The following is a 22,427-nucleotide window of genomic DNA, read 5'->3' on the forward strand; positions in this document are numbered from 1 at the left end:
TCAAGCGAATGCCTTTGTTTATGGAGAATAAATCAACGAAAATTTGTTTAACCACACATGCATAGGTCGGCTACCGTAAACATTTAAGTGAGCATATAAACCAGATTTTTGACCGCATAACTTTGACCCCGGTGTCACTTTTGCACGCGGCCAGTGCAGGATCTTCGGGTTTCGTCATGCAACGTTGATGGTGAACGAACGCTGATGACACGATTGTGATAACGACCAGCAGGACGCTATCGAGGCCATTCGTTCCGCCTGACCCACGGTACCTTGCCAAAAATGGCTGCCCCCTACAGGTAGAACATTGTGGTACGCAGTACTGCAGGCAATGAAAATTGCATCGCGGGAGGAGATGGGGGGGGGAGGACGTGGATAAGTCATGTGTCTTGAGGAGAGGGGAGGGCAAAAGCAAAAATCCCTTTGCATTCCGCCCCCTCCCCAGCCAACGCCCATGCTTTTTCGGATTCTGCTCGTTTAGTTCTCTAAGCTTTGCAGCAGAAAATGCAGTGCTTCACTGTTGAGGCTTAGGGCGTGTTGCCGCGTACATGTCATATTCGACGAAACGACTGGTGCAATCATAACGAGTGTGTGCCAACTGGCAGTTGGCGACCATAAAGAAACCATTTGTCGCCACTGCTCATCGTTTTCCCGCGCCTTCAAATCTCACGACTGCCCGCATTCGTGAACTCTCCCCAGCGCTCTCGGTAACCGTCTCACGCGAGCGTGACACACTCCGCTCGACAAGATCGACACCGCCTGCGCTCGTACCGGCGACCGCGTCGCGATTTCCGGCGAATAAATCACTGCACCAGCGGGCACCTAATCCCGCGTGCGCGGCCAGCACCTTGCAACGCCTGCGCGGCCGAAAGCGACAGTCATCACTCCAGCGCAACTCCTCCTGCAAAGCTTCCAGCGCACGACCCCACGCGGAGGACAAAGAAGAATGTTCCCGGCGCATCGCCGCGTCACAGCTGGAAGCTCTTAGGACGAGCCACCGTGGGACGAGCTCAACCGTGCAAAACCGCACTCTCTCTCATCGGCACCGTAGCACCGAAGCGAAGACCGAAACTCCCTCGGACCGACCTCTCCCGTCTACTCTCTCGTTGCCCGTGTTTCGCTTTCGGGCCTGACGCGTTTGTTGCCTATGAAAACGAAAGAAACGACCGACAAGTCCAAAAATGAAAGTAAAAAAAATAAGAAATAGAGACCGCCGAAACAACAGGGCGTAGGAAACCACCAAAAGGACTCACTTTGTTTCTCACTGGGTTAGGCCTAAAAGCGTCAGAACCGGCCGGCGAGCTCCGCAGAGGCAGGCTGGATATTTGCGCTCTATCGAGTTGACAGAAGCTCGCCAATGCAAGTTCAGTGGTGTTTATTTTCTCGTCAGCTGCACGGCATTCCGTTTTGATGTGCGTGCAGGGCTTTTTGAGAACGGAGCTTCGCCATTACGGTAGAATGTATACAGTTCGAAGCCGTGCGGCAGAGAGGCGCCGACCCTAGATGCCCGTGGAATGGGAAGAATGGCAGAGTTGCTAAAAGAATTCCTGATGGATACCTGCTCTTGCCTGGTATGGTTCGAACACTCCGTGCTTGGCGTGCAGCGGACATCTTTTTGAACGACGTCGAAAATGGACGTTTACTTTTATGTTTATATGGTGAGAGTGGAAACTTTTTTGATGCGCTGTCTGCATGCATCCACTCTTAGCTATCATCAGGCGTTTCCCGTCATCCGGTTTCTAAGACTACATTACACCACCCTCCTTTCTACTACGCGGCATGTATACGCACGTACACTGTTGCACACCATAACATGAATTACGCGAATTAAACATCCAAAATGGCAGATAGGCACTGCCGATAGCTACATCACATTACGTGATTCACTAACGCTATAATATCGAAACACACCGACAATGCTGTATTTTGCAGAGATAGGTCTACATTTCGGGGCGACGGTCTAACCCGATGTGAGGTATGTCGCACCGGCGTTTGCAACTTTTTCACATTGCGTATCCATTGCATAGCTTCATCCTTCCCTAGTGTTTAAAGAGAAACAGCTTGGACTTCCTAGGGAGTGACGACAAGCGTGCTTACAAAGTAAACAATCGCTAACCACACCTACTCGACCGCACCGCCTAATCTCAAAACCGAAACCGAAAGTGGCGGCAAAGACGCAACCCGCGGAACCGGCTTGCTAACCAACGAACGCGAGCCAAGCCGCGCCAATCGGAAAATCCGGTTCCTCTCTTTTTTTGAATGTGGACCGTCGGAAGGTGTTGTGCCTGCTGGAATAACCGCTGCCAACTGGGTGCCGCCTCAAAACGGTGAGTCGCAGCTGCTTGCACAGCTGAGTTCCTTGGCGGCAAAATAAGTGATCGTTTATGACGACTGGCAGAAACGAGAGAACGACGTAGAGTGAATGGCCGTTCCGTCATCTCGTGGGGACCGTTGCGTCTGGTCACGCGTGTGCGTTGTTTGCGTCGTTGTGAGATTGATACGCATTGAAATGTCGAAGGCAACGCGATTGTTCGATGCCGTGGAATGTGTAACGTGGATTAGTCTAACACTTGTCGGGCCTTCTTTTCGGGCTCACATTTCTTGGTGGAAGCTGAAGCTGCCTACAGAAGAATGACGGTTGTGTGCCGTGCATGTCTGGCGCAGAAAATGTGTAGTTTTGTGTTCGTTCTCGATGGATGGTGCTGCCGCACTTAGCATTCTCGACTATCATAACTCAACAGGCGTTCGCTGTGTCGACATAATTTGTCCGTGCTTTGCACGTGCCAGCAGGGCATTACACGAATCGCCGGCCCGTTTTCTGATGCCTCCAATGGGAGGCACTCTTCACATTTTACAAAACACAACAAATGTTCTTGCCATGCCAGTGTTGGTTCCCACATGCGCTAATTCTTTGGGCCGTGTTCCGTAGTTTTCGTGTAACGCTTGTTGCATCTCAAGCAAATGTTGGTTTGATAAAGTTCTCGTCGGATGTTTAATAAAGTTCTCGGTATTCTTGGGCATGCCTTTGCCCCGCCGCGGTAGTCTAGTGGCTAAGGTACTCTGCTGCTGACCCGCAAGTCGCGGAATCAAATCCCGACTGCGGTGGCTGGATTTTTGATGGAGGCGAAAATTCTGTGGGCCCGTGTGCTCGGATTTGGGTGCACCGGGTGGTCGGAATTTCCGGAGCCCTCCACTACGGCGTCTCTCATAATCATATGGTGGTTTTGGGACGTTAAACCCCACATATCATAGGCGGTGCTTTTAATCACCCACGTCTTCCCCGCTGTAACTCAATAACTGCATCAGCTGCCCCATCTTTTCGGTCACCCAAACAGCGAAATAGGACAGGCAGCGGGACGCACGATCGGTCGCAAGTTTTCTGTTACGCTCCGTGCCGCCTAATAATGCATCGATCGTGCCGAGGAATATTGCTTTCCTGATGAGTCCCAGGGGGCGGTACGGGCCGCTGCGATGGCGTGCAAGTATTATCGCACTCTGTGCCATGACTGACGGTTTTTTTTTTTCTTTTCTGCACTTCTTTAGCTCACGCGTAGCGCCTCGCGAATCTCGCGCAACTGCATCTGTGCTCTGATGTCGAAGGAATAGCGTGATAACCAAAAACGACGCAACAACAGCGAAGCGTTGTGCACAGTTGTGTTGAATGAGGCGTGGACGGGAAACAGCTGCACGCGGATTAGGCGAGCACATGCAAGCATTGAATCAGTTGTGGGGCCCTCGACGTTGCACCTGTGAGTGGCTGCTGATATCATGTACTGAGCATGGGAACTAGCGGCAAAAAGTAAAATAGAATAGACATCACCACATACCTGGGCTGTGCCGAGTCGCTTCTAATGTATAAAAGCTACACATAGCGTGATCCAGGTGGTGTAGTCTACACGGTTTAATTCCACACTTAGCACTTGATACAAGAACACTTCAGAAGTATTGGTAGCATGTATTAACTATGAAGTACACAAGTCCTTTCCACTCTGATATGTAAACAGTCAACGCCCGAGAATTTGGTGCCTACGCTGTTCCTAAAGCTTTAATATAGAAAGGTTCACTTTTATGATCATGTTCAAAACTTATCTGTTGCCGCGATTCTTTCGGACAGAAAGCGTAACATGAGTAAACTTGACGTGGAGCGACTGTTTCTGATTTCAGTAAGGCGCCGTGCTGGTATTTAAAAACATCTAAAAAGATAAAAACAGGCTTCATTTGCATCGTGTTACTGTGAAAACCGGTTTCTGTAACGTGTTTGAACCAATGAAAAACTCAACAGATTGCGTTTATTCCCCCGCCCTCCTTATTTTTTATTGGTCAGCTGCTATCGTATAATCACGGAAATAAGGTAGCCGTGGATTCGATATACTTGTAGCGAATTGTGTGAATTGGGACTTCGTTGCATACGTATCGTTCACGGTATAATTATACGAATGACCAGACTTGTGAGATTAGTCGGTTTATTAGCTTATGTAAGTGATATCCTGATCGGGTCATGAAGGACAACCTTTCACTCTATCGTTGTCTACTTGTAATTGAACCTGTTGTTGCTATCCACATTTTTTCGCGCTGTTTTATAGGGACGGCTCACTGCTCTCCCATAGTTGAGTACGAAGAGCTCAAAATCGTCGAACGCTTTATCTAAACACAATGGCTCTTCCGCGTGGCTTTATGTCGTAACAGCATGCTAGGTCAATTGACTTGTCAATATCTTGTATAAGTGACTGTAGCACGCCGTTCTATTGAAAAAGAAATACTTACACGCGGTACGCTTGCCATAGATTAACACTTAAGGTACCTGCTTCGCGAATAAGTACAGCGACCATAACGTGGAGAGCCATTGTTCGTGAAGTCTCCACAGACATATTTGTCGAGGGAGACGTCACGAAATTCTCCCTTACCATATTTGCTGAGTGTATAGCACGGATCTATTGCAAAATTCATTCATTTTTTTTTCTCATAGGAAGCTTACCAAAAGAGAACATGTGGAATTTTTCTTTTATTGAACGTTCCTCCACCATGTTAGCTTTCGCCGAACGGATTTCTGATGACAAACCGCCGTGGTTGTGTAGCACGTAACGTGTCGTCCTGTTGAACCTCGGAGGGACGCGGGTTCGATTCCCGGCAACAGCTGCTGCATGCATTTCGATCTGATCGAAATGCGAATAACGCCGGTGTGCTTTGATTGGGAGCACGTCAAGGAACCCTAAGTGCTTCTAGATTAACCCAAAGTCCCCTATTCTGGCTTGCATGGGGGGGAGTCCCCTATTATGAGAATCATGCTTTGTCCGCCTCGGTGGAACAGTGGCTATGGGGTTCGGCTGCAGACCAGAAGGTTGCGGGTTCGATCCCGGGTGCAGGGGTCGCATTTCGACGGAGGCGAAATGGTAGCGACCCGTGTTCGGTTCGATGTAAGTTAACGTTAAAGGAACGCCAGATGGTCGAATTTCCAGAGCCGTCCATTACGGCGTCTCTCGTAATCGTTCCTTAGTTTTTGAATGCAAAAAACCCACACATTAATTATTTTCATCGTCATGTTTGTGCTTTGGCATGTTCGACTTTGTTTTGTTGTATCTTGGTTTCGTGATAGCATTCATAAATTTTTTAAAGTCTGGAAAGGCGGCAAAAAAGGGAACGCGGAAGTTTCTTTCGTTCCATGCTACTGCTGTCCCCATAGCTTTGAAAGAACATACGACCTACTTAGAAGCTTGGCAGCTTGGGATCGTTGGTATGGCATGACGACAGTTACAGCGCGAGAACAAAAACGATGACACAGAGTCCTTCGTGTCCTTCTTGTCTCTGTGTCGTCGTTTTGTTCTTGCGCCATAACTATCGTCATACGACCTAGGCTTCGATACTAGCCGTCGGGAACATACGGACCCGATCTAAAATTTTCGCGAAATTGACTTTGGCCGTTCGCTCAATTACGGACACGAAAGGCGGCCTCTTAGTGACACAAGAGCCGGGCTATCCGTCACCGGTGTTACCGCAAACTCTCGTCTTCCCCGGGTTCTCGGGCGCGCGCACCAAGGCTTCGCGAAACAACGCGAAAGCGGACGAGGGACGGTCTCGGATCGATAGCGGCGTTTTCGCAGCGACGTTGACAGCGTGTGTGTGTCCACGCTGGCGTTCGCGTCGTGTTCGAGTAGGCGTTATCGCCGCCTCCGTGTTATTTACACGCTGTCCTGCTCTCCTCGTAGGCTCTTTTGGCCGTTCTGCTTTCCTCTTTTTTTTATTGTTATTTGCCTACTTTTTCTCGACTGCCCCCGCGTAGCCTTCCCGCTGGCGATATGCCGAAGCTTATCCTCGTACAACGACAAGACTCGCACAACGCGGCCGACCTCTCCGTCAGGCTTGAAGAGGAATCCTTTTTTTCTTGGCTTAAAGGCTGCTTGCTGTAATGAGGTTATCGCTTCACGCATGTGCGCTCCTTCTTTCTGCCTATGAATTCGCAGGCAAACAGTCGTAAATTGGCCATTTCCGCGGTGATTCTGGAAACGAGGATCAAAGGCCAAGTGTTGTTGAGTGTGCGAGTGCTGTGGATAAGCCTTGCGGCGGGGGTAGGGGAGGGGGGGTTCAGACAGTGGTTTACTGAGATAGACAAACAGTGATTTACTTAGAAAGAAGGATTGTTTGGGAAGACTCTCGAAAGTGGTTCGTAGTGTTCAACTTGAACCGCACTGTACTGCCTGTACAGAGGGCTAGATAAAACTGTGTATATGGGAATGTGGTGTCAAACATTCTGAAAAGACGTGCCTGCTCTTTCTATCATGATTGATTGATTGATTTATTGATTGATAATGGTTAATGGCACAAACACATATTGGCCAAATAGTGCCATAAAGTTTGCGTTTTACCTTTCTCCGGGGTTAAAAAAGATTGAAAACGGTGATAGAGAGTCTAATAGGTCTAGGGCAGAAATGACCATGATGATTGAGGCGGAGAATAAAAACAAAAAAATGAACTATGACTAGACAATGGCAGGCAGCCTCATGTTATGTATATACACTCGCCTTTTTCATCATGGCCGCTGTCCACTTTTTGTATATAGATTTCGTGTGATTTATATAAGACCAATTACGATTTCAACCCTAATTCTGGTAATATTGTGATGGCATTTGGTTTTCCGAATAAGTCCGTTCAACTCGCTGTTGTCACGACGTGACTCTTATTAAAGAAAATAATGAACTTTGAGTATCTTCCTCTGTTGCTGTCAAGTCGTATACACCGTCTGTGTTTACGAATGGCTCGCATATCGGAAAATGACGTTTGAGTAGTCGTATAAAAGTGATTCTTTAGGACTTTGTGTCGCAAAATGAGCGCTGGAAGTGAAACGCTACATCATTCAACGCTGAAATCAAATATAAATATTTGGTTGGTGTATGAATCTCTGGGACAAAGGTGTTGAGAGATGAGGGACGCAGGTATGTCGACAGAGTAAGACAAAAACCGCATGCCCTACGCTTTATTTTGAAAATTAGTGTTTACTATTTAGTAACTTGTCCAATGTTTCGGTTCTGGACTGCAACATCTCGGACTGCTATAAATAGCTTGCTCGTGACGTCATGAACTGGGGTTCTTAACGTACCGGTATTTGTGTAAGGCATCTTTGGTGACGTCAAACAGCATGATCACGTGGTGTGTCACCTGATTCAATGTAGTAACGACGCCGCTGGAAAGCATGGTGGTTTGAGTGACGTCAATGCTAGACATGTGTCGCCGAAAACTGGGCTCAATGATTGCTCTGATTATGTGCTTACAGCGTTCAGCAATACGGTGACAAACACGACCACTGAACCATCGTGTGGGTATCGTATTTTTTTTTTCATGTTTTCGTATTAGCCGCCACCACGTTTCGCGATTCGCGGAAATCACTTTGCCTGCCGCCGGCAATGCATCAGGGGCAGCCGAACTCCGTGCGAATTAAGAACAACAACGTGCGTAATAATAAAATGGTACCTGGCGTTTTACATGCCAAGAACAAGACGTGATTACGTATCACGCCGTCGTTTACGTATGCGGAGATTTCGACCATTTGGTGTTTTCGAACGTGCGCTGACGTTTCGAATATATCGAAATACGACTGCTGCGGCTGGGATAGTACCCGCGACATTGGGGTCAGCAGCCGGGCATCGCAACCACAATACCACCACCCGCTGAGCGGTGACATAGTGGTAGCGTTGCTCGGCTCGTGGGTTCGAAGCAGCACCATTATGGTGGAAGTAAAATGCTAGAGTCCCGTGTCAGTGTGCTTAAACGCACGTTGAAGAAGAATACCATACGGTCGAAATTAGCGGAACCCTCCATAAAGCCGCCTCTCATAATCATATTGTGGTTCTGGGCTGTAAAACTCCAAAATATAGTTTTAGTACTGTACCACCGCATTAGACAGCGTGTATAGGTGAAAAGAACGTCGACTCACCGTCAGCAGCGGTCCCGTGCGGCGCCTCCAACACCAGCATCAGTAGCGTGAGCAGCGATGGCAGCGCTAGGCGCGCGGGTGCGAACCCCGCGCGCTCCCGGGCATCCGTCATCACTGCTACGATGAAGCCGGCCGGCCGACTCGTCGCGCACGCTGCTTCTAGCGGATGCCGATCCGCGGTGCTCCTTCGGGAGATCGGCGGGAAAAAAACGCTCGCTGGACGACCACTTCACCGATTGCTGCCGCCGCCGTGGCAACATCCGCCGGCATCATCCGTGGGCATCGTAGGTTCACAACAACTCGCACCTAGCATCATGATCCGTTGTTAACGATTCCCCACTTTCGGAAGATCGCCCACCGGCGGGATAAATCCCACTCAACGCGCACACATCGCCGGATCTTTCTTGGCCGCGAATCCTTGTCCTTCTACTCAGAATCCAGGGACACTTGTTTTTTTTTTTTTCTTTCGTGTGTCCCTTCCTGGACGTTCTTTGTATTCACACCTCCGAGGCACTCACTCGACGAATTATCGCTGAATGATGTCGTGCTACTTCGACGGTGATTCCTCCATCGCCGGTGTCGTCCAGCACTACACTCCCGTCAGGCAAGCGGCCAAGCCATGCAGCTCGCCCCCCTGAGCGCAGCCGACGACGTCGGCTCTCGAGCAGTCCCAGTGGCGCGGCGGCTCGACGTGCGCTTTCCGCAGGAGCGAGAGCGCGCGCAGCGCCGCCATGTGGTTTCTCCTTTTTGTGAGTTTTTCCTGGCGGGCGTCTCCTGCCTCCCCTAACTTGGTGCTTTGTGCACTCTCTCCACGCCGAGTCGTACGCGGGATGACGTCACGTGATTCTTTGTTGTGGTGTTCTCGTTGTCGGTCGGTGCGTTCGACTTCGTTTCTTTGCTGTTGGGGTGGAAGTGGAAGCGGTGGGCTATGCCGCACTGTTCGCGTGCATTCCGTGTCGCGTGGCGCTGCGCAACTTTCAGGACGAGACGTGGATTTCTTCCGGACCCTTCGGCTGGCATTCATATCACTGAAACCGCCGTGTTGGAGCGCCAGTATTGGTGGTCGCGACGTTTGCGATGCCACATTAGTGCCATCGAAACATCACGTGCTGGTTATTTCGTTATTTACGTACAGAGGTGTTCCTGGCACGTCGTTATCACGCTGAAGCAGGTTAACCGCACTTATTCATGAGTAACCAGTCGTCGTGTGGTGTCAGCACGTTCAGATGTCGCCCCATGACGTGTCGTGCAAGCTATCTATATGTTTGTGTCTGCTTGTAGCCTTCTCGGAAGAGGAAGTGGCTTTCCTCCCCGTCAGCGGGTCTGTTTCGTGCAACCTTGGAGCCGCCGTTTTTGATCCTCCGGGAAGGGCGGGCGGCCACGCCGATTTCGAGCGAAGGGCGAGAGTGAGGCGAAGGGCAGTGGGGCGTCTGCAAAAGCCGAGCGTTGTTCCCTTGACTTCCTTTTTGACGGCGCCAGCCAAGAAGAGCTTCCGGTTTGCGGGCAGCCCTGCGTGCGGAGGAGAGAATCGAATGAAAACGGCACGAAACGATGTGGATTTGCGCGGGCAAACCATTAATCGTTTTGGGAAAAAGTATAAACATTTGGTTTCTATAGAGAAGCTTGCTTAATGAGCAGCATTGTCGTGCAAATCTAACTTTCAAACTGACTTTCATTTTCTTTCGTGCTTCTAGAGCCAGTATGTATGTACCAGTTTGGAAACACCTGCTCGAAAGCTTCGCATGAATGCGCGTGTTGTCGAAGCTTTTCTATGGTTCCAAATATATTTCCTTTGCTAGGAATGCCGAAAAACGCTGGCTATTTGGTGCGTATGTTCAGCTTAAACTTGGTCTCATCGCCATCGCGCTGCTCGTGCTTCTGATCGCTGCTGTGCCTTTGGACTGCCTCGCCGCTGGTAACTATAACGTCCTTGAACGCCCAATAAACCTCTTCGCAGTAGTTACATGTCGCTTTGAATTTGTACTGGTCATTTGAAACGTCTGAACGATATTTGCGTTACGCAAACACGCTACGGTTCCTGCACTTCATAACGATATTGTTCGTGTTTCTGTAGGGTACCCGTCTTGCGCACGAGGAATGATTCTACGCAGCCGCTGTTTATTTTCTTCTGAGAGTGCCTGACGTAATCCATTGCCTGACGTACATGGGAGATAGGCTATGACACAAATAGTCTCGCGAACAATCTAAGTAAACATATCGCTCACGTGAGCACTCGGGACCTTATCTGTTAGCCCCATGTTTTAAAAAATACGGATGGTCCCCGCACTCTGGTGTGACTGAAGTAAAAAAAAAATAAGGAAAACAGGTACGGGTTTCCGGGAACGGCTGCCGCATTTCGATAGTGGATCGCGAGCGCAGGTGACTACCGACTGTGGTGCCATACGCTGGCTGAATCTCTCCCCATGTTCAGATCACAGCTTTATGCTTTCTGGCTGTCGCACACAACTAGGGCGTGTGACGAAATACCAACCAAAGAAAAAAAATTGCTTTGGTATGTGGCGATAGGCTTCTATCACGGACCCGTGACCTATATTTATGTATTCATGGGTGAAAGTTCAGATAAAAAGTAGCTTTAACACCAGTGTGTCTTGTCTCAAACTTTCAGAGCACTCATCTCGACGAAGGTGTTATCGCAAGCATTTTTTTTTATATTGCGCCATCTCCCCGAAGGGACGTCTGATGGTATGTGAAGCAGCAGCGTTGTGCATAGGTGGTGTCACGGGTTAAACGGCGCTAACGCGGGTGCTGCGGTGAGTGCCGGAAGATTAGTTTGAAGCGATGACTGGGCGCAGGTCTTGTCGGTGGCACGTACAGACATGTTTCAGCGCGTACGTTAGGCGCGCGTCAGGTTTATTGCGCGTGAACCGACGAGTCGGTGGCGTAGCGAGTGGCGATCGCGGCAGGTGTTGCGGGCGAACAGGGCACTATCGAGGGTAGCTTGACGGGAACGCACCGCAGCGGCGTGATCTACTTGGCACCGCGCCAACACCCGCGGCGCGTTCGTACGGAGGGACAGCGTTACACTGGTTTGTTGAAGAGCTGCTTCGCATCTAAACGGTGCGTCAGGTCAGCTCTCGATGGTGCTACTCATCACTGCTATATCTTTCACGTTGATGATGGTTTGGTCATTTTTTTTGCAGCTGATTGTACAGGTTTGTTAACGCAAATGCCTTGTCATGATACCATCTTAGAACTGTTCTCTTCCACGGAACCTTTGCATTTCAAATGAAGGCGGAAATGTTGTAGGCCCGTGTACTCAGATTTGGGTGCACGTTAAAGAACCCCAGGTGGTCGAAATTTCCGGAGCCCTCCCCTACGGCGTCTCTCATAATCATATAGTGGTTTTGGGACGTTAAACCCCACAAATCAATCAATCGAATTCCTCAAATCCTTTTATCACTTGACCATGTTACCTAAGACATGTGAGCGCCGTCATCTTGGACTGTTACAATAATGTTTTCTTTTTTTTGTAGATTACGATGTGAAATAATAGTTCCATGAAACATAGTACGCACAAACTCAACCATTTTCGCGTGTATGCGTCAACTGTAAATCTGTTCGTTTAGTTGTTAAATATGCGAAACACAAAGGTTCACAGCCCAGCATGACGACACTGAAAACTACGACACGTACTGCCTTGCGTGCCGTGAAGTTTCGGCCGAAGTGGAACCCTAGTCCGTCCGTCTCTGCCCACTGACCCCCTCGGTTTCTCGTTTTCGTACCAGCCGGCCGAAGTCAACTCTGCTGCCACGAAAATTTTAGCCTTGCACGCCTAGAAAAGTGAAGCAGCCCAGCGGGCGTGTGTTCGACTACCTGAGCGTATGGTACTAGAAAAAGAAAATTCCTTCGACGCTGGGAGTGTACACACAGGCTTTCTTTCATCGCTCGTTTCTGCTCATTCGCTTCGACAGGCCGTCTGCGTGGAAAAAGAAGCGTTCGTGTAGTATACTTATCCTGGAAGTCAGGTCTGTGACCCTCCTCCCCCTTCCCCTTTTTTTCTTTTGTTTATGCGCCCCCCCTGGTGCACCTGGCCGTCTTGAAGGTCGACCAGGCCCAGCTCATTTGACGCGCCGTCCTCACTTTCAGCTGCCGATTCGAACCTGTTTGGCTTCGCGATTCCATAAGCGGCTTCCTTCACGGTCGCGAGTTGTGTCGTTTGTCGCGCCAAAATGGCACCACTGGTCACCGCGCAAGTTTCTATTGCAATGCAGTTGTCAATCCTTCTCAAGGAACTCAGCCGAAGCGCTTGTGATCTTTCCCAGTAAAGCCGATAAGTGGGGCCCTCGGGGCGACGGAAACCGTTTTGCTCTGGCCAAAAAGCGCGCCCAGTAACCTGCGGATGTGCATGGTAGTGGGTGGTTAGAAGAAGAAAAAGGCGCCTAATTTCCGCAGCCCAGTAGGGAGAACGGCGCAGCGCCTGATACGTTCAAAAGGGTAAAGCCCCTGTACTTTACAAACAAGTAAACTTTACTTTACAGAGGGACTTTACAAAAAGGCGCATAGCTCGGCTTGCCGGGTTCATTTCAAACGCGCGATGACATACTCGGCTGTCGATCCCGCAGGTCGTGGGATCGAATCCCGGCAGCAGCGGCTGCCTTTCCGATGGAGGTTAAAAAACCACAGGTGCTCAAAATTTCCGGAGCCCTCCACTACGGCACCTCACATAACTATGCGGTGGTTTTGGGACGTTAAGCCTTACATATCAATTGATCAATCAATCAATCAATCAATCAAATTATTTTGTTCTGTCTTGAGGTGCTGTATCGTCCAAAAAAAAAAAAAGAATGCCTCATTAGCCTTCCGAAGCAACGTCTGTGTACCACCTTTCGAACCTTAAGTCACTTTGTTTTCTTTTTTTCATAAGATTTATTCAAGCCCTTTAGAAGTGCGTGCGATGACACCGCGCGATTTAATGAACCTGACTTACGGGTTCTGGGGTTGAGCGTGCTTAATAATTGCACCTTCTTCATCCGAGGAGCGACAAGACTAAGCGCCTTCTGTATCGACCCTGGCTGCTATGAATTATTCAGTGGTGCGGAGCCATGTGAAGCATTTCGTGTCCGTGGTTGTTAATGTTAATATGTTTCGAGAAGCCTCGTAAATGGAAAACTTGAGCGCCTATGTCTTTTCCAGAGCGGTGGCGTCGTACACCTGGCGAATCTGCGCAGGCTTTTTAGCAGTCCTTAGAAAAATGACTAAAAAAAAAAACACTCGTGCGAGAACAATGGACACGTTTGTCGTGTTATCTAGAGCTGCGCACTCATCAGTTCTGCGCGTGGTCTTGAGTACTTTCAAAAGAGAAGACGCTTAGCGCATGTGGTCTGTTAGAGTGACCTCTAGTTCTGTGTAAGAGTGATGTAGTTTTTGCGCAGATGCGATCAGCACTATCTAGACTTCTGGAATTATATTGGAGCTTGTAAACTGCAGCCGGGCTCTATAGCGTTCTCGAAAAGTCGTTTGTTCTCGTTGTTTCGAGCGACCCGCTTTCATGAAACTTGCTTTGATTCTTGTTTAGTAGTAACGAATTTCAGATAAGGAAAAAAAAAACACGTTATATTTTGCAACCTGTGAAGAAGCATGGCTTATTGTCCTCGAGCGAAGGGGACAAGGAAATTAAAGGAGAAAGAGGAAAAAGAGAGGGGAGACTTTTTCAAGAAATGAGCACCCACAGTACCGCGACCTGACACGCCGGAGTACCTCTCTCTCCCCGTTAAGAAAACTGATTGATTGATAGATTGTTGTGTGGAGTTTAACGTCCTAAAACCTAGAAGTATGGCAGATTGGGCTAGTTGGTATGGCATGACGATAGTTATGAGTTGGAAGTTAGCGCTCGTGCCCTTCGTGTCCTTCTTGTCTCTGTGTCGTCGTTCTGTTCTCGCGCTATAACTATCGTCGTCCCAAAACCACCATATGATGAGACACGCCGTAGCAGAGGACTCCCGAAATTTCGACCACCTGGGGTTCTTTAACGTGCACCCAAATCTGAGCACACGGGCCTACAGCATTTTTGCCCCCATCGAATATGCGGCCGCCGCAGCCGGTATTAAATCCCGCGACCTGCGGGTCAGCAGCCGAGTACCTTAGCCACTGGACCACCGCGGCGGGGCTCATTAAGAGAACTGGCAGCTGCTCTGTGGCTCTAGGAATCGAACACTGGACCTCTTTTATGGGTGGCGGATGTTTCTAACCAGTTGACCACTGCGGTGTTGTTTCCTATAGACTATTTTCCGTAAGACATCTGGGTGCCTTCATCGTATGCAGTCAAGAGAATTTTTTTTTTACTTCTTGTACATCGCGACGTGAAATAAAGTATAAGGCCATGACAAATCAGTACAAACCAACTCAAATGTTTTCATGCATATGAAAACATGTGAGTTACAAAACACACACACACACACACGCACACACGCAAACGCACACACACACGCACACACACACACACACACACACACACACAAGGACAAACGTTAAAAGCCAGATATGACGGCACTCAGACCCATCCGTAAAAATGGCTATATGTATGTGTCCCTGCTTGTTTCACTACCGTTCTCCTCTTATCTGCCACATACTTTCATTCCTTTTCCCCCTTCCCCATTTATAGTAAAGAAAAACGCAATGAAAGCTCCGGCGCTAACACAATTACAGCCTCCTAAGGTTTCTTTCTAAAAGTTGCGTGAAAGAAATGTATCGACCGATCCTGCATTTCGTGCCTGCTTTGAACAGTTTGAGAATCAGAGAAAATACATTCGCACCCAAAAATAAGCCCATAACGCTGCTCGAGAGAACTCGTTGCTGCCGGGCTAGTTAGTAAAGAGAGAGAGAGATAATTTATTTACAGAAAGGTAGAGAGGTCGACATGTACTTTTCATGAACTAGACGCTGAGCCGCCAACTGACAAAAGAAGAGACAGATGAAACAGCTTATTTGGGGTCGTCTTTCTACTGGTAGTTGTTCGGCGCTTCTTTAATGAAATTACCGTTGGTTGTATTCGTGCGAGTCCATTCACCCCGATAGTGCGCCGTTGGAAGTTCCACAAGAGTGTAGCAGTGCTTAAAAGTACGTTTTGCTACGTAACCTGGTTCTTTAGTTACCTTTAATATATTTTTCGTTATCACGTCTGGTAGCTGTCTTTTCAATTTAGCGGCGTCCTCTGTGCCGTCCTTGCGGTTAAGTAGTGAAACCGTACAAAGAACAAATAATAATAGATGAGCAGAGTGTGACGTTGGGCCTGTCTCCTCCCTTTTTCTTGCTTGTATCAGCTGCGTCACTAATATTTTATTAAAATATTAGCTGAGACGGCGTTTCCTCGGTGAACATTAATAAAGAACAATAATTTTTTTTCAGAAAGGCATCTTCTTTGCAAATCTAGCCGACCGAAGTTTGGTTTAATCTAATAGTGAGGCAGCCTACATGCCCAGTACCTCTCTCCGGATAACACCACGTGATTGTTAGTTTCATATCGACACTTCGGATAACAGCCAGTAAAATCGTAGTTACCAAATTATCATCATCGCACGGCTTTATAATTTTGAGATTCTGAAGCATGTGTACTTTTCTGATGAGGCGGTTGTGACGTCACCTGCATGGGCATTGGCAGGAAAATTCTGTGCCCTCCCTCCTCCCGGGCCCCTTACAAAACCATGCCAGTGCTCCTCCTGCTCCACCGAGACACGGGTTTGCACTCCCCAAGACTACACTCCGCCGACGCCCATGGTCACCTCACCAAGTTGCTAAGTTGAGAGAACAACTTAGCAATCCGCGCACGTCAATGACGTATACGTACCCGTCTGAATCAATATCCCTTATGTTGTTCCGGTCAGTGAATCGGAAAGCGTAGTAACGAAGCCTGGCGACTATATGTGTCAAATACAACTGTATGCTCCCTCCAAACGACGCTGTTTGGACTCACGCTAAGTATAGCCACTATCACGCCCGGAATGGCTACATTCCGTCTGCGCGCATCCTGCGTCGTCGAGGGTGTCATTCAGATCGAAAGCCATGACGGCATAGGTGATACGGTGGAAAGCAAAACACCAGCTGTGTCTACCATTTAATGAGACGCCGGCGAGGGCAAGAAATAGTTGAAAAAAAATGCGATGTGTTCATAGGAAAGAAAGAACATCTTCTTTCTGGACTGTGGCACGGGAGTAAAAAAAGTCTGATGTCACTGCCTCTGCAGGGCACTTTTTGATAGGGGGAGGGTGGGGTCCATAGACTCGACTACGCGAAGAACTACAGGGCGCTTCACTACGAGATGCGAATAAGGTCTATAGACTATGCTACGCAATGCTTGCTACCGAGTCCCATGCTACGCAATGTTTGCTTGACCCAATCTCATCTCGCACGTGCGACCGGCTATTCAGTTCTGCGAGGACTGGTGGGTGTGGTCGCGTATAGTGTATGCGCCTTGGGTGAATTGCCGCTGCGTAATAAATAGCGCGCACGAGTCACCAGCTGCTCTCAGTGTGTGCGTGTCATGCCACTACTACTTTTATTTTGGCTAGCGGCCCGGGTGCCGGCCCATCAAAGATGCAAGAGCTCCATACAGAAGGACTCCGATCCCTAATTGACGCCGCACTGAATGCATATGCACTACAGGGTGGCGACGGGAACAGAGTGGGCGGAAAGAAACCACCCATCAACGGCGCCGCTGCGTGGTCATCGGTGCAGGTATGGGGAAAACCGTGCATCGCCGTAGAAGCTATAGCGTCCCGGGACACTTATTTGGGTACTCCGTGTAAACTCTATAGCGAGACATGTCTCCTTCGAGCTTTCGTGCCATTGGTATAGACTTTCTTATGGAGGAGTTACGATGCCGTCATGTTTGACTCTTAACCATTGTGTGTTGCGTGTGTAACAACCAAATGAACGGTGTTTTGGTAGGCTCATACACACGAAAATGTTTCAGTTGGATGCATATATGACGACTCGTGGTGTTGTTAATTCACATCTCAATATATAAAAACAAAAAAAAAACCCTGCCCATTCAGCAGCCCAAGATGGCGGTGCGCATATGTGTTAGGTGAAATAGTCTGTATATAGTCTCTGACTCAATATTTATAATCTGACTCTGACTGTTCATTTTCGAAGATTCGATTGATGTGTGGGGTTTAACGTCCCAAAATCACCATATGAATATGAGAGACGCAATAGTTGAGAGCTACGGAAATTTCGACCACCTGTGGGGTCGTGCACGCAAATCTGAGCACACGGGCCCACAGCATTTTCGCGCCTCCATCGAAAATGCAACTGCTGCAGCCATATATATGCTGCATAATATGCAACTCCTGCATATATATATATATATATATATATATATATATATATATATATATATATATATATTTGCTCAGCGGCTCGAGCCGGAGCCTTTGCTGAGTTGCTAATATGGACACCACGTATTGTGCGATGCTAAAAGCAGCCTTGTACTCTGCTGCACGGTTTCGACTGGACATTTTGTATGCCATATCGATCGCGTAGTGCACGCGCGCCCGCATGGCGCACGTTTCGCGCCGGTGCGAGTGCGTATAGTCATTGTTTCCAGCGGCTGCGTCGTTCCAGCCGCCCCCGCTGCGAACAGTTGTTCCTGTCACAATTTTTTACCAGGTTCCGGTTTTTGTTCCTGGCAAGCCAGCCATGCGTCTATAGTCTGTCTCCCTCTGTTCGGTGTTGCCTTTGTCACCCTTCAGTTTTCGCTCGTTGTAACTTCTGTCGCCATACACAAAGGGGACCTTATCCTTGAGCGTCGCTGCAATTGTTTGGATCTGTCTGTGCGCGTTTCTGCGTTGTATACGGTATTCTCGATTGTTTCATCTTGTGTACACAACAGGCTCTTATAGTAGCAGTCTGCGGTGTCGTGTAAAGTGGGATTCACTGTCGTGTTCTGTTTTATGTAGGTTTCATTTCTTCGGAACAAACGTGCTTACACAAACGTGAGCTTTATTGCGACATTTTCACGACATTCGACCATGAAGAAGTTTTTGAAGTATGTGACCATGGCGTATAGTGCATGCATGGGTAGCGTGCCCAGCCTCTGTTGTCGCGGACCGAGATGTCGCTGGTTCGTGATCTTTCGGATGAAAAGGTCATTTTGACGGAGCTCTGCTCTCTGATCGTGCGTCTTCTTGGACGTCATTTCCGGGACGGAAATACGTCACTGAAGTCTTGGTGGACGTCGGCATAAAACATTTTCGTGCCAAAGAAGCAAAAATGAAGCGTTGAGTAGTCGTTGCACTACACTCCGTTTTTTGCATAAGATGCGGCGCTGTCGAAGCTATGCAATAAGTTCGGCCAGGATGATTGTGCAAGTTTATGCGTTGCGCTCTTAGATTGTGTCGTCGTAAACGTGGCATACGTGATTGGCCCTGGCTGCGCACCATGTTAACCAATCACGGAGGGCGCGATGCGAAAACAGCGATGCTAATCGATCCAGAAAAGCCTGTTGGGAACCCATAAGAGACAGGGTTTGATTACAAGACCAACGCATCCTCGTTTATTACTCGATCTAAAATTAGAAAGAAAATGAATTTCATTCCGGGCGGTAAAACCGTTGAACAGTTTCTTGGTGCGAACGCATCTATCTGCGAGTAGTCGGGCTAGCTTCCATTGCCTGATCACATCGGAAATAGTTCCTTGTATATGTTTACCTTTCAAACACTTCAATGAGAATGTCGCAGTGCTGCGCGCGGAACCTCTCTATCTGTATACGTTGACGTCGGCTTTGCCGAGCCTCCGTAGTTTTCGTGATTGCATGTATTTTACGCCCGCATTGCCTTAATGCTTCCTTTTTATAAGCGGGTTGTAATGATTGCAATGTTTCTTGTCTATGCCTTCTATTATTTTTTTATTTTTTTGCTCTACAAATAATAATAATAATAATAATAATAATAATAATAATAATAATATTTAATTACTCAAGTAAATAAAACAGAGGACAGCTATATAGCATCTCAGAACCGGATACTAGCATTTGGTTAACCTCCCTGCCTTCCTTTTTTTCTCGTTTCTCTCTTTCTCTCTCTCAAGACAAACTAGAAGAGGCCGGAGGAAAAGAAGACCACAACGCGAGGGCTGTATTGTGATGTTTTCGTCAACATTGTATTGTGATGTTTTCGTTAGATATGACTTTACCACCAACGCGCCTATGCTTCTCTCGGGGGGCAGTACAGTCGAATTCTTGCAGTGAGGGTGCAGTTGGGTACAGTAAACATGCATCAGCTCAATGAAAACATGGCCAATGTGCCTTGTTGTGGTCTGTTACGTCTATTTTTTTCAATGTGCCTTGTTGTGGTCTGTTACGTCTATTTTTTTCACTTTTAACCCCGAAAATTGTTTAATTCACTAAATTGGAACGTCCGAAATTGCAACGGAACGGCGATTAATACCTACGTGGAATCAAAGTTTTCATGGAGTATGATCGTGACGTAGTACAAAGACATCCCGAATATCCCCGCTTATAATAACTTTCCAATATACTATATCATGCTGACACCGCAGCCCGCGCATCGATCGTCATCAAATTACCATACGCCACGCGATAACGCAAGTAAAGGCACGTGAGGTATAGGTGACCATTAACGCTCTGCCTTTATTTGAAGTGTGCCATCACCTACGCACGGTTCGCTAACCCAAAGCATCAAGTCAATGATACACTGCGCCGCAAGAGTGAAGTTGCGATCCGGCTCGGTTATCATCGAAGAAGTATAACGTCTGTTCCCGCAGGACGTCAGCGTGCTCGTTATTCGCATCGCCTCGCATGACGCTTCGCGACGACCTAATTTAAAAGTCCATCATGCGACTCTTGTTTAGCCCTATTGTTCCGCCTCGTATATATACACGTATACCGACATGCAACGCGCGCATTCGGGCACGTAGCACGTATACGGCGCGTGCGTTGGACCATTGCTGATGGGTGTAAGGCTGTATTTTACTCGCCGCCGGTATGTATACCACTGATGGCCATAGCACGTCTTGGCGATGACCACGAACCGTGCAAGCCGTGCGTGGCTCAACTCGGTCTGGCGGTGCACGCTCCGAGCGAATGTCCATAGGTGCGCGTCGGGCGCTCGATCCGTGGTGGGCGCGTCTTTTTTTTCGCTCATCCATCAAGAACCAGAGAGCCAGTGGACCGTGGGTCGACGGTGTGGGCTTTCATGGGAATGGCGAGGATGCATTTGCGATCGAGCTTTCGCTAGCTTTGCTGCCTCCGACGTGGCGTGGAGGGTTTATTATATCTTTTTTTTCTCTGTTTCTTCATTCACCAATGTAGCGATCGCTCGAGTGAACTTTAAAAAAAAAAAGACACGCTTCGTTTACGCTGCAGTGCTGGCGAGGTTTTCACGGCGCGAAAAGCGGGGGTACCATACGTGTAAGTAAAAATTTTGGAAGACGTTTTACGGTAACTTGTTTTGTATTTATGCGTGTATGCGAATGGGATTGCGTGATGGGGTGGTCGTTGGCGCGTTTGCGAGCGCCTATAGCTGCCGTGCACACTGTCTGCTCTGCGTGTGTGAATTTCGATGATCGGTGGAACGACCCGACCGTTTGCAGTGCGCCTGCATGAAAATGAATTTCGCCGAAACAGGAGAAGCAGTGGAAGGAAAGTTAAAGAGCGGAGTTTGTGAGTTATGTGATTCACTTAGGCGTACTATACGTACCGCCGCCTGTATGTCGAACTGTATTCTGTAAATCGTAGCGCCGAGAAGAAAAAGAAAACAAGGAATCCGTATTTGATGTCGTGGTGTTCGTTTTAGTTTTCATTCAATTTGATTCGGATTTCTTCGTTTCATACCTCGTGGTTGGTGAGCTTTGTAACCACAGCTTTATTGTGAGCTTGTTCACGCATCTTTTTTTTTTAAAGATGGTGTCGTCCTCGGTGAGCCGGACATATATTTTCGACGCGTTCTTTCCGGACGTATATATTCGACGCTTGAAAAGAAAAACGAAAAAAAAGAAAAGAGAGAAAAGAATGCGGCACTACGTGGACTCTTAATGACTTTGAGCTTTGAAGGAGCTTCTAAACAAGAGAGTACCAGCAAAGGAGTTGGTAGAGGTGGAAAATGTCACGGGAGGGGAAAAAGATTACGAAACGAATTTGCGTGCATGTTTCGCTTGTATACACTCTTAAATAACACCAACAGTAGTTGCCACTGGAGGCACAGCATTGAAAAAAAAATACGAAGTGCATTTTACGTTCGGCATTATGCGTGGCAGTGCTGAACAGTTTATAACTGCTGACTATATAGGCTTGGACACGTTTATGTGAGCCGTGTACCTCTGATTGACTTGCACAATTTCTTTCTGTGCGGCATGAAAACGTGTGCTCCGAAACGCTGTGTATGTTATATTAAAGCCAAAATAAAGCTTCAATGTTGCTTTATTTCTTTCGTACCTGCCCTGATGAAGACTTATGACAGTAATAGGAAAAGGGTAAAGGAATTTGGTCATTGAATGGCTATAGACACTGATATCGTTAATCTGTACGATATGCGGAAGAGTGGTAACCATGGGTGGTGCAGACTGAAACGGTGACGCGAATAACACACGTAGGAAAAACGAAAAAAAAGAAACAAGAAGTAGCGAAAGAAAAATACAGCAAAAAATGAATAAAATACCTTGTAACTGCTCATCCTGCTAAGTTTATCGTGCCAAGGGAAAGTGTATGCCGGAATCAAACATCAAAGTCCCACTACGTGAGACGCAGTCCCAAGTAAAGCGCATAAAAAGAAAGACATTGTATGTATAGAATCGCGGCTGGAATTGGTTCGAGAAGAGTGGGTCTGGGCGGTGCTGGTATGGCGCGGAGTTCAATATGCATTTCATTGGCATGTGAAAGTCGTCGAACTTATTCCAATCCGTTCTGCATCTTTTTTCCACTTTTTTTTTGTTTGCGTTTCTCTTGGTTGCTTGACGCCGTCCGCGACAGGAGAATTACGAAACACGTCGAACGCTATACACCGAACGAACGGGTGATTTCGAGTCG

The 22,427-nt window shown here is 48.0% G+C and overlaps 1 protein-coding gene and 1 long non-coding RNA gene across 4 annotated transcripts in view; one reads left to right on the plus strand and one right to left on the minus strand.

Moving 5' to 3' along the window:
- The window catches only part of LOC119174635 (cell adhesion molecule Dscam1-like), a 141,091-nt gene extending 131,965 nt beyond the window's left edge, over positions 1–9,126 (minus strand). Inside the window, exon 1 of one of the 2 annotated variants that reach the window (XM_075895337.1) lies at positions 8,426–9,126. In XM_075895337.1, coding sequence (XP_075751452.1) covers positions 8,426–8,537 — 112 coding nt within the window. In that variant the 5' untranslated portion in view covers positions 8,538–9,126. The remainder of the gene's footprint in view (positions 1–8,425) is intronic. The other variant, XM_075895338.1, reaches the window with a different exon arrangement.
- Positions 2,132–22,427, plus strand: part of LOC142817761 (uncharacterized) — a 190,104-nt gene continuing 169,808 nt past the window's right edge. For both annotated transcript variants that reach the window (XR_012895342.1, XR_012895343.1), the window contains exon 1: positions 2,132–2,327. This is a non-coding gene — a long non-coding RNA (uncharacterized LOC142817761). The remainder of the gene's footprint in view (positions 2,328–22,427) is intronic.

Source organism: Rhipicephalus microplus, chromosome 5 (genome assembly GCF_043290135.1).
Source record: "Rhipicephalus microplus isolate Deutch F79 chromosome 5, USDA_Rmic, whole genome shotgun sequence".
Lineage (NCBI taxonomy): Eukaryota > Metazoa > Arthropoda > Arachnida > Ixodida > Ixodidae > Rhipicephalus > Rhipicephalus microplus.